Here is a 13,060-nt window from a genome sequence, read left to right as displayed (position 1 = left end):
TATGTCGATGTAGAAAAACAGTTTTAAAGAATGTAAGAAATTTCTAATGTTTAAAAAATCAACATGATATATAAATATAATAAAAATAAGAACCATTTTATTTATATATAATTAATAAATAAAGTAGATATAAATAACAACGGCGCACTATGGAAACTAAAGGTCGGTTTCAGCAACTCTTTTATTTTTAGAGGAATACTAAAAAAAATATACGCGAATATAAAAAAGGATTCAAATGAAATTAATTTTATTACGACATTTTTATTTTTATTCTCTAAAATATTAAAAATAATATTAAAAACATAAAAAAGGTGTTCATTTTATGATATGTATAAAAACTAATTATTATAAAATCGATGGGTTATTTTTATTATTACAAAGCGGCACATACCTATCAATAATATCAATAAATAATGTAATAATGAATAACAAACTAATCCGAAAATATTTTTCATAAATAGTCTACATTTGAAACCGCCATAGATAGCGGTTTTTGGTTTTCTGACTTTTATCACATTTTTCACAATTACTGCATGATAGGAAAATTTCGACAGCTAATTTTTAATAATGTTTTTTATGAATATTTAAACTACAAAACTACATTACATGTAAAGCATGGGGAGACGTGGGTGACTGTCAAAAGTCTTGGTGTACATTTTTTTTTTAATATTCTTTTATTACATAATTATTTCAATGTATGTATAAAAAAAATAAAAAAATGTTTTACTTGTTTTATGATGTTTAAAAGATTAATTTTTCAGATATATATATAATATTTTACATCTTTTCCTCCAAAGTTAAATAAGAAATTAACTTTTAAATTGATGAAGTGAACAGATTAAAAATGGTATCCGTTAAAAAATACAGTTTGTGGCATTGAAAAAAAAGTATTCTTTTTACTTAATTTCAAAATTTAACATTTTTGATTGACTGATACGCTACTACAGAGAAAATTGAGTTGTGTATATCGGATGAAAATTTTGACAATTATGTAACTAGACCAAATTGTTTTAAATAACACCCGTCTTTCTTATTTATATTGTTTCTGGGATTAACTTTGAATTCAGAAAATTATGCTCATTTCATTTTTATTAATACTTTCATTGACCTTTCTGCAAAATTATATCCCAACAGTTATTCTTTTTTACCGTTGATATAGTTTGATTTCTGTATTTTTTTCAGGACTTTATCAGACGCCCGCGACCTGACTATATTTCCAAGCCTGAATGGGACAGGGGCTTTAGAAACCCTTCGTCTGGACCGAGCCTCCATAGAAGCTGTTCCCCTGACCCTTTGTAAAACCTGCCCGAAACTTAAGACATTGTAAGTTAAATTTTCAAGTATTTACATATCGGTTTCAATGCTGCAAAACAGAGTTTAGTTTGTATTTTTAGTAACATATACTGAATGATTCACTAAGTTCATGTTTAGGACAAAAACATAAAAACCTATAAAAATAAACATTTTCGTCACATAGTATAGTGTAGATATTTAGTATTTTTTAAATACAAATAATGTTTATCAATATTTTGTTTTATAATGAAAATATTATATTAAACCAACAATGTGTTCATATACCACTGATTTTCTCAAATTGAACGGTTTGGGTAGGTAGGGAGAAATTGCCTTAAGCATATGAATATAAACTGTATATGTAAATAAAGTTTTTGAATAAATCAATTAATATTTTATTAACGTACTTGTGTATTTTGTATTTGTAACATTTATTGTAAAAAGCAAGAAAAACAATCATATATTTAAAAATACTTGAGAGGAGCCCTGCCGTCTTTACGATGAGTGCAGTATCGAGCATCTTTGACGACATTTTGTTAAATTCAGGTTCGGAATAACAAAAAGGGGATCTTTATTTTAGTCTTACTCACGGTATAAATATTCCTTCAGAAACTATGAAATCTAAGAAGCAAAACTGCAGTAACTAGGTTTTCAGTTTATAATAATCTTTAACTTGGTTTTATTTGTGTTTAATTTATCATTTAAATTTAAATATTAATCTTTATGTGAAAACACAGTCATTCACAATATTATTTTTGGTATGTGTATATATATTTACATATTTATACACACACAATTCTGGGTTTTATCCCAAGGGGGAGTAGGTATATTTTTTTATTTATATCACTACAGAGATGGGTAGAATTTTTGTTTCAAGATTATGGATATTCAAGCGTTTACAAGGCTTATGACCTGTCATAGGTTGGGTTCAAGTGGCCACTTTTATGTAGGTTCTACAACATTCCCCATTCCGCTTATTAGCGAATATCCATATCGGTGACATTTTTGGTTTTTGTATATATGTCATGAAACAAGGAAAGCTTTCGCTAGCGCGTTTGGAGCGCCATCTATGTATTTGATATTGAGGTTAAGTATTAAAGCAAATTACTTTATTTATGTAGCTAAGACTCTATCCGAGTTAAATTAATTACTAGTAATCGCCTGCAGATGACTCTGCAATTTATTTTTACTTAATTTTTTGACCAGATCTTGTTTTACACAATATTATTTTTGGTATGTGTATATATATTAGTAAAAAAAAGTGGCCACTTGAACCCAACCTATGACAGGTCATAAGCCCTGTAAACGCTCGAATATCCATAATCTTGAAACAAAAATTCTACCCATCTCTGTAGTGATATAAATAAAAAAGCATAGACATTCACTCAGTTTTTTCCTTTCTTTTGATTCATGGCATATAGTAATGACATGCATAGTAATGAAACTACGTAAAAAACAATATTATATTATTTTATGGTACTGGGTTGTTCTCAAAAACATGTCTTAACTGGGATACTGCACTATTCACACGGAAAGCAGAACCATCGAGTAGAGAAATATCACATGCTATAAACAACGATTAAATGTATTTAGAATAATGAAGTATTTTCAAAATCAATATGGATGTTGTGGAGAAATGTTTGAATATTTAGTTTTTTTTTTTAATACGTCGCTAGAAAAACGCGATATGTTTGACCTTGATAGTTGTGGGGTCGAGATTCGTGACAATGTTCTAAACAAGTTTGAATGGTCGGGAATAAATAAACATGAATCGTGACGTATTAGGGGCGTGGCCAATGATATGGCCGTTTTTGCAGGAATCGAAAATTCCAGATTTAATAATATTTTTTATGCTACTTATAATAAGCTATAAATATTTTTTTATTTGACAGTATTTTATAGACCTTTATTACTTTAAAAATGTTATTAAAAAACCCTGATATTGCAAACACTCATTCAGGGTTCTGGTTCTAATTCACATCGCCAGCATCACCATCCCTCTTCCATGCATAGGGCACTGCATTGGTACACCGATGATTTGATTTAACGAACAGAACTGAATATTTCATCCTCCCGAACACAGAAAATTTTCATAATAGAATATCATTATTTATTATTTGTTTGAAAAACCTGCCGAATTCGAATCAACACCCAAAAGTGTTCTATATTTTTCTCAACCTTTATTTCCGCCCCTCGTTTCGGACTGGGATTCCCCTCGTAATTTGTGTTGTAATTAATTTGTTTGTCAGTCTGATGCCAGCGGGGCATGTCCATAGTCCGGAGACGCAATCTTCTCCCGGTTTACTCTATTTGTCTCGCTGGGATTGAACCCATATTCCCCCTGACAGATTACGACGGATAACTCGACCCTCCGAAGGCGGTTGATGGAGAAACGTATCTTTACTTTTATTTTTTTTTTTATTTAAATGTACAATACAGCACTACTGCCAATTACAATGTATGCAAATACGTACGTCGCGCACAAAACAATTTTTTAAACTCTTTTCTTATATCTTTTTTGGACGGACATAAGAGTAATGTATTTTGGTTCAATTTGTGATTTACATGTCTGCATCAATTGTATTAACAATACACTTCGATGGCTACTCAAAACATAAATAAACAACATTGTGCTTATTAAACTTTGGTTTCAATAAAACAAGTAAGCACATTTGTGTCATATTTTCAGTAGCACAAATAGTAAAAGATGGTCTCAGTAATATGAGTAGACTCATTTTTATCATTCATTGAGTAGTACAAATAGTATTAGTTAGTTCTTGAAGTAAAAGTAGACAAATTTCTGTCCCATCTTTAATGGTTCAAGAAGTATATTTGGAATATTTCTGTTATTTGTACAAATTACTTGAATGTTGTTACACAAATGAAATTATCTGTAAATAATAACCCATTTTGCAAAATATGAGTTCTGTGGCTGAATAATATGGAAGTTCAGTGTCTTTTTTGTTTGTTAATAGAATATTAAACTCAGCCAAAAACAGTTTTTTTTTATTTATAGTATTATCAGCGTTGTGATTTTTTAAAGTTTTGTTTTTCTGAAATAACTCCGCGTGTGACGTCAGAGGTTGTTCTATGAGAATTCTTCATATCGGTTCGTTTACGGTGACCAAACCGAATATCCTTCAAAGCCCTCATATCATTGGACGGTTCATATGAACCAGTGGCGTCATTCAAAGTAGTGCGTTTTGGTTTTTATTTTTTGTACATTATTAAGAAATTTTACCTTACAATTTCATGCTCTAATTTTTACGGCGCGCATTTTTGTATCCAATTTCCCGTAGCGCTGAAGTTCCTCATTGGGTTCATAATAACGTTTTTTTTCCCTCCCGAAAAGTGCACTTTTGCAGTTATGTACGCCCATCAAAGATATTTATTTATTAATATACACGGCACGCAGTGCCTTTTACCTTAAAAAGATACATATTAAAAATAAGATAAATATTTCAATATAATGTGAAAATCTTAAAAATTAATAATAAAAGTATTATTTAACATAAATACTATATATATAACACAGCAGTTTTGTATAAAAAACAAATATCGATATAAAAAAATAATTAAACAATTTGCGCAAATAAAATTTTAAAAGGAAAATAATTTATATATATATTTTTTTAAAAGGTACAAAATAAAAATTTATTAAATTCAATAAAATTCAACAATGTTTGATTATGTCCAAATGCTTGCAGACTGGCTGGGTTTCCTCCCTAGGGAGTTGTTCATATTTAATTTTATTTCAGCAGAGAGGGAAAACATTTTTGAGATCCTCTCAAAAGACCTTCTCAAAAATGTTTTCCGTCTCTGTTGAAATAAATTTAAACAATTAAATTCTTGTGTCTCAAAAAAAAAAATAATAATAATGAAAATTAAAGTAATTTAAAAAATAAGTATACACGTAAATATGGTACACAATAGTACCCATACAAAAGTAAACATAAAAAGCACTTTAATCTAAAAAATGAAAATTACCGTTCATCATCTTTGAAATGATTGAATAGAGTTGATTTATATAAGCTATACTTTAAGTAAAAAATTGCCGAGAACTTGGAGTCGATTCAAAATAGCATTATACGAGTAGTATAAGATTAACATAGATTTTTTTAATTGGTTCTAGTGTTGTTAATATATTTTTACTTATTTTTATGTAGTAGATGTAAAAATTCCGAATAATATAAAATTTATTTAGTGACTAATTACATTATCATGTAATTACAAAAACATGTTTAAAAAAAACAATAGATTATTAAGATTCAACATATAGTCCATAAATGTATTTATTTTTTTGTTTGAATTCTGTACAAGTTACTTACAATTTGCTTTTTAATTCAATTACTTTTATTATATCCATATAAAATTATTTTTTCTTTTTTACTATGTAAAGTTTCACTTTTTATTTTGCATGGCAGTATGCTTCTTATTGTTTCTAAATGTATTGTTTATCTTTTAAATTTTTACGCACTATGTTTGTACTTAACTGTATATTTGTTGTAAATGCCCCTTGGGCGTATTGTAAAATTAAATAAATAAAATAAATAAATAAAATAAACACAATGGTTAACAATGACGAATAAGTCAATAATACACATTATGATACATTATTAGAGAGGAAGAGTCTAAAACTGGTAATCCCAGCACGGAAAAGATCCACCTCTCTCGGTAGGCTGTTCAACAGATACACAACAGGTCGATAGGGAAAAAAAAGTGGTTAAAAACAAAGTTGTTTTTATTTATTTTATTAAAATGAATAAGCACAAAGTTAGTTCTCCAAACATAAAATTTATTATTTTCTTTATTTATTCATATCAAAACATAAACAAAAATGTTTTTTTTTTACAGAGATTTGAAATCCAACCGCCTCACAAAAGTACCAGAACTTACCCACTGCAGAGATCTACGTGTTTTGTAAGTCAAAATTTTATTTAATCTTTCACCTAATTTTGTAACAATAGTTTAAAATTGATTTTATACCCCAAGAGCCTTTTTCGTATTTCGTTATGGTCTTTATTAATTTATGACCACAGACAAATTGCGTATCACAAGAGCTTCTTTCATACAAAATAATATTGTGAAGCTCATTGAAAACTCTAAAAAGCTCATTGGCGTATTACGGGTGATGCATTCAAAATGTTAGGTTTTGTCACTAGAGTCACTTAAATGTTTAAAGATGTAAATACCCTGAAAAAAATTTATAAAGCATTCAGAATTCTGAAATAATTACCAATTCAATAATTATAATGAAGCGAGAATACATTTTATAATGAACTCTTTGGATAATAGACGACTGATTGCTGACTTAATGTTTCTATTGAAGCTTTTAAATGGCATTACTGACTGCCCCAACTTATTGAGTTTAATTAATTGCCATGTACCTTTTAAACGTACCAAATTATTTTACTACACCGCACCGATGCATGCACTAATGCAGCAAAAAAATCATGCATTCATAGAATTTGCAACTTGTTTAAACAAGTTTATTAATAATATTATTGGAGCCAATGCGAGTGATATATTTAACTTGAATAATAATACATTCAAAAGGGAAATCAGCGACAGCATGCAGGCATTATCGTCGTTTTTTTAAGAAGTTAGGCTTTTTAAGCTATATTGCCATGAGTGGTTGTTTTTTAGCATGTTTAATCCGAAAAGGGGTATTTTTTTATATAATTGTCATTTTAATTTGTAAGTGAATTTTTTTGATCTGCATTCATTATTATTTATTGTAGAAATAAAAAAATGGTAATTATTAGGATCACTGAGATAACTAAAAGGTAATCTAGTGACAGAGAAATTTAATGAATAGGGTATTTGAACATAGTTTTGCTATCGCTCTCTCGCAGACGCCCCACCGATATTATGCAAAAAATACAACTGCACGAGGACTTATTTTACCTAAATAATATTGACAAAATCAACGGTTCGCTATCCCGTTTTTCGCACCTCAAAACTGAGCCGATATCGATGTTTTTTTACTAAATAGAATGAGTATCAGAATGAAATTTTCCTGGTCGGGTTTTTTTCTGTTTTTCAAAATAATTTATCATTTTTATATATTCCGTACGACCGAAGACTGCAGATAGAACTGAGCGGTTCTAAGGGTTTTTCGGGCTATGTATAGCGTGTGAGCTCGCCAATATGTGACAGTAAAAATTTTATTGTCTTTGAATTTCCTAGAGTTTTAACCATCGAAAAAAAAGAAGATTGCAAATAAAATCAACAGACAATGGAAATTTGATGTGTATTATTTTAATAGATTGTTTATAACAGAAAAATACATAGAGAAATATGCATTTTTATTTTTTGTAATAAAAACAGTCTAGTAAATTCGAATAAATAAAAATACGCTTTATATTAACAATATTAATTAAAATGCAAAAATAACATTGAATACTTGAAAAATAAATATGACTGAGTGTTACAAACATAATTTAAAAAACGGATAGCGATTAAATGTAAAAACTATCTTTAGTTTAATTCTTATAGCGATAAATACATAAACATTATAAAACAGGAGTTATACAAATACAAAAATAATATTGTAACTAGGCGGCTACCTACACGGTTAAATTTCGAAACACCACGCAATTTCTTATCTCGGCTACGCTATGTAAAATGAAAAAAAATATTTAAATTAATAATTTCATCACGTCATGAAGTCGCCCCTGGGTAGCGCCTGCTAACGTCAATCAACAAAAACATCCTCGTTTTAATTACAATATTTCGGCTACGCCATAAATCTCTTTTTTTAAATAATTTCTCACGTCACAAAGTCGCCCACTGGGTAGCGCCTGCTAACGTCAATCAACAAAAACATCCTCGTTTTAATTACAATATTTCGGCTACGCCATGAATCTCTTTTTTTAAATAATTTCTCACGTCACAAAGTCGCCCTGGGTAGCGCCTGCTAACGTCAATCAACAAAAACATCCTCGTTTTTATAACAGTATTTCGGCTACGCCATGAATTTCTTATAAAAAATGTCAAAACGTCACAAAGCCACTCTCTGAGTGTTGCTACTGATATCATTTACAAAAACATAATTATTTGTGCTTTTTTCAGGTACGCAACATTTTTTTTAAATACACCTACCTAACCGATAAAATACTATTAGTAATTAAACCAAGGTGTGCTTTAAAGTTCCGTATGGCCAAATAATATTATTTATTATTAGAATATTATTGACATGTAGTTCAAGCATTGCTGCATTCACGTTGCTTTACTTCTGAGAGCTCAACTGCTATGTTTTTCTATGGTTATGTTAATGTCATCTGTCATGTATTGGCGAGCTCACAGGCTATACTTACGCCGGTTTTTCGAGTGGTTCTAGATCCTATAAGACACAATTCATCAAAAAAACAAACTTAATATCTATAGTACAAAAATAATCACTGCTCTTGTGTGACTATCCATAGAGAAAATACGAGGATAATTTTGTATTTATTTATACGTCAACGGTTCAAAGACCCTTTCACAAAAAAATAACAATTTACAGAAATAATCGCAGTAGTGCTCAATAATCATGTTGTACATAGTTTGAAATAATAGAATAATTAAAACTAAAAAAAATAGTGAACATGTAATACAAAAAAGTAAAAAAAAAAACATCTCTAAATAAAAGGTAACAATAACCACGAGAAAATTGTATGTTCTAAATATAACTATAACACAGTAAAGTTGAGAATAACTAGATAATGATAATTTCAAAAAAATACAACATTAGTACTTAAAAAAATATAAGTTTTTTGAGCAATAAAATAAATACTAAAAATAAACTTAAACTAACTAAATAATACCTTTATTTAGTGAAATCATCATCATCAGTTGGTTGGAAGAAGTTGCCATTTGGCAATAAATCCACCAATGTACAATTTAAATTATGTCTAACATGTTAAAATAAAGAAATAAAAAATCACGTATTCCAGGAAACAAATTAAAATTTAATAATATATTTTTTAATAAATCCATTACTTTTCTAAAAAATAACGAGTGAAAATACGTTTTAATTCATGAACAGAATTTATATTAAAAATGTCGAGTATTCGTTCTAATTCATTTCCATACTTATGTATCCTGGGTATAGGTGGGTGCATTTCAAAGTTGGTCCGTGAATTGTATATAATGGTAAAAATCCAAAATTTGTCTCAAAATATCATTAAAATGCTGAAGACCGTTGATATAAGAAGAGCCTACCCGTGTATCTAAATTCATTAAAATATTATTAAATAAACTATTGTCTTTACCCTTATGAAAAAAATATTAATTAAAATTTAAAAAAATAATATTGTGATAAAATATTTTAATTAAGTAAATATTTGATTATTTTCCGGTTTCGAGACGTACCCGTCTCTTCGTCGGTACTTAAATTACACTTATATGTGAATCACGATGTGCAAAAAGCGAAATTGACTTTCTTTCCGATAAAAAAAATAAATTATACAGCTCTATTGTACAATTGAAGAAAATCACATGCACCGTTGTTATACGATCATTACAAAATATACACAACCTAAATTTATCAGTAAATCTACACAATATAAAAATTACTAATCACTATCCGTAATATAGCCAATTGCTCAAAAAATACATAATTTACTTTTCATTGAAAATTATTACATATTTTTAATATAAAAATACAATGATATTCTATGATGTTGTTCATAGGGATTTGACGTCTAATAGCATCAGTTCCATAGATGGACAACTGTTTAAGACCCTTAGCCAACTTCACGATCTGCTTCTTCCTCACAATTCCATCCAGGCCATACCCAGGGAAGCGTTCCAAGGTCTTCACAGACTTCAAGTCCTGTAAGTATAAAAATTATCATTTTATGGTCTGTGACTTGTACATGATTCGGTAGTCAGATGGCAGACGGGACAATCTGTAATTTTCAAAAACGCTCAGGAGAGCTGAAATACGAATCAATTTTAAATATTTTATCCACGAACAAAAATATTTTAGTGTTGTTTTTCAATAATAAATTACTACTCTAAATAATGCTGTCTTTTTCTATCTGTATTTACTGAAACATTTATTAAAACTTTTGAAAACTAAAAAACAGAAAAATTACAGATTTTGCCATTTGACTGCCAAATTTATTTATTTTATTCATACAAATACATGCATATTACAAAAAACATAATAAAAACGTATCCCAAACTCTATGAGGCCAAGGCCCTGTGTTGAGTTGGTACACAACATAATGGAAAATGAAAGCATGTACATTATTAAATAAAAGCAACAATAATTTATTTATTTTTTACATAAACAAACATATATTTCAAAGGGCATCTGGACAACTCGCTTAATAGTATATAAATCTATGCAATATCTCGTAGCAGTCTCTTGCAATGGCTTCCTCCCTTAGAAAAAAATTAGGCTTCTACATTCTTTCCGAAATGGTTTTCGTTTTGAAGAATTTGATATGTTCATCCAGAACATAGAACACTCTTGGGGCCACAAAAGAGAAAGGCCTCTGAGCAAACGTCGTACGTGTTTTTGGAATGAAATAATTCAAATAACAGGAAAACCTCGTACGAGCATTCTGCTGGGATCTCCTATTGTAGCCGCATGACCAGAAATGTGTCAATGACTCTTTTTAAAAAAATGTCTTATGCCCAGTACTAATCTGGACTATAAGGAAATTTATGTTTTAAAAAATATATATATATGTATTAAGCCAAATATGTTAGTATTATAAATGTTTGTAAAAGGCAGATTTGCCGTTTAAGTTAATAAAATAAAATAAAAATAATAATAATTGAAGAAATATGGATGTTCAAACATAGGCAAAAATTGTGAATGCTACACAGTGTGTAAAGTAGCCACTTAAACCAGCCAATAACAGGTCATAAGCCCTGTAAATGCCTTGACTTCTATATTGCCTTATTTAAGGTATTCTCCATCCCTGTCGTAATTTGTTAAAAATAAAAAATAAAAATCCTTATATACTGAAATATATCATTGGCTGGTTTAAGTGGCCACTTTACACACTTGACAGGTCATAAGCCCTGTAAATGCCTTGACTTCTATATTCCCTTATTTAAGGTATTCTCCATCCCTGATGTAATTTGTTAATCTTAATGACCCCCGAGGGGGTGAAATCCAGTATTTTGTCTATGAACATTTGGACAAACTCAAATATTGTAATATAGAAATACGTTGATATTTAAATAATTTTGAAACTAAAAAGTTGTGATTTGATGAGTTATCAACTTTTGAGTGAGTATTAACAATGAGTTATCAAATTAATACATTATGATATATTATACAGTATTAACTAATGTATCTTAACAATAAAGAAAAGAAAAAATACTTATTACGATAGTTAACAATAAAACAGAACATTAAAATAAGTTGATAAAAAATACAGAATTAAAACAATTAAGGATGTAATAAATTATTGGATGTAATGAATTTATGAGTTAACATCATACGTAAAATTTTCTCGAAAAGAGATTCGTTTACACATAAATCTTAATCATTTGATCATTCATAAATAAATAAATTCAGAAAGTTCATCCCCGTACAGTTCATTTTATGTCTAGTAACTCATTTTATCGGCAAACCAAGATATCGGTCATTCTCGGAACATAACTTGGAGAATATTTTTATTGCCTATAATATTTGTGTTTCCCTCCATAAATCTCTGTTCCAGCAATATATTTCCTCCATTCCAATATAACTCATCATTTCCGAAGTGTTACAAATGCCGGTTGTACAGCCATCTTTGTCCCATCCGGTTCTGTGTCCGGTCATCCGTTCCCGTAACGATACATCACTTGCGGATATCCGATTCAGTAATAACAAACCAATTTATTCCGTTATTTTCCGCCGGAAGATATTTATTTGCAGCCTATTAACTAAACGGCATCTTAATTTTGATGTATCGTAGTCAATATAAATCAAATAAACACATATCTTAATAAGTATAGTCATACTACCCAAATCGCTTTTTTAGAAAAAATAATAAAACCAATACTGCGCATGATAAACGTATTGCTTCTCTAAAATATTATGTTTTTTCTTAAGAACTCATTTTGACCATCAAAAATATGTTTTTTTAAAGGGAATAACCCGCTAAGCCTCTATTTTAGAGGCTTACGATAGGAAAAAGGGGATATATTAGGTCTATAACTTAAAAACAGGAATTTTACGCTATATTCCTTAAAATATAGCTCGATTATGACAATTGTCAGCAAAAGTGCCGACATAACTTTGTAGGAATGTCTACGGAGTGATTTATATTGACACTCTAAAAATCATTCGTATCTTGCATGTTATTTTTTTTTTAATACGATGCTTGACATATAAATCAACATAATTATATTAAATCAGCTTTTAAACTTAAAAAAAACGTAAATAAACCTAATTATAAACGATGTTCTTACAAGGTTACGTCATTTTGCAAAAATCTTAGACATGTGACAAATTGATCAATGTAAATCGATCGGATAAAAAAATAATTCATTTGTTGTTCGTGGAAAAAACGTATTTTTTAGTAAATAATTGTCTTAAACACACTATAATAGGCTTGTTTTTGTGTTTTTATATCAATTTTCATAAACAGAGTTTCATGTTTGCATGAAAAAACTAATAAAATCGATTTGATCGGTACATGATCAGTGATCAGTAATTCCCCATTGACATTAGTTTGGCAGCTGTCATTTTAATCAAGCTATATTTTAAGCGCTTTAGATGTCAAGACTTGTGTATGAGCTGTAGCAAATCCAATGATTTGTCAATACATATCTG

The 13,060-nt window shown here is 29.1% G+C and overlaps 1 protein-coding gene across 1 annotated transcript in view; it reads left to right on the top strand.

Annotated features, from left to right (window-relative positions):
* The window catches only part of LOC148282343 (thyrotropin receptor-like), a 103,551-nt gene that overhangs the window by 74,449 nt on the left and 16,042 nt on the right, over positions 1-13,060 (top strand). The window contains exons 7-9 of the mRNA XM_088225281.1: positions 1,183-1,323; positions 6,148-6,213; positions 9,970-10,113. Coding sequence (XP_088081407.1) covers positions 1,183-1,323; positions 6,148-6,213; positions 9,970-10,113 — 351 coding nt within the window. The remainder of the gene's footprint in view (positions 1-1,182; positions 1,324-6,147; positions 6,214-9,969; positions 10,114-13,060) is intronic.

This window comes from Micrasema longulum, unplaced genomic scaffold (genome assembly GCF_059751315.1).
Source record: "Micrasema longulum isolate JH-2025_06_02 unplaced genomic scaffold, ASM5975131v1 h1tg000340l, whole genome shotgun sequence".
Classification (NCBI taxonomy): domain Eukaryota; kingdom Metazoa; phylum Arthropoda; class Insecta; order Trichoptera; family Brachycentridae; genus Micrasema; species Micrasema longulum.
The sequence above is the reverse complement of the archived record's forward strand: the minus strand, read 5'-3'. Positions and strand labels throughout refer to the sequence as shown.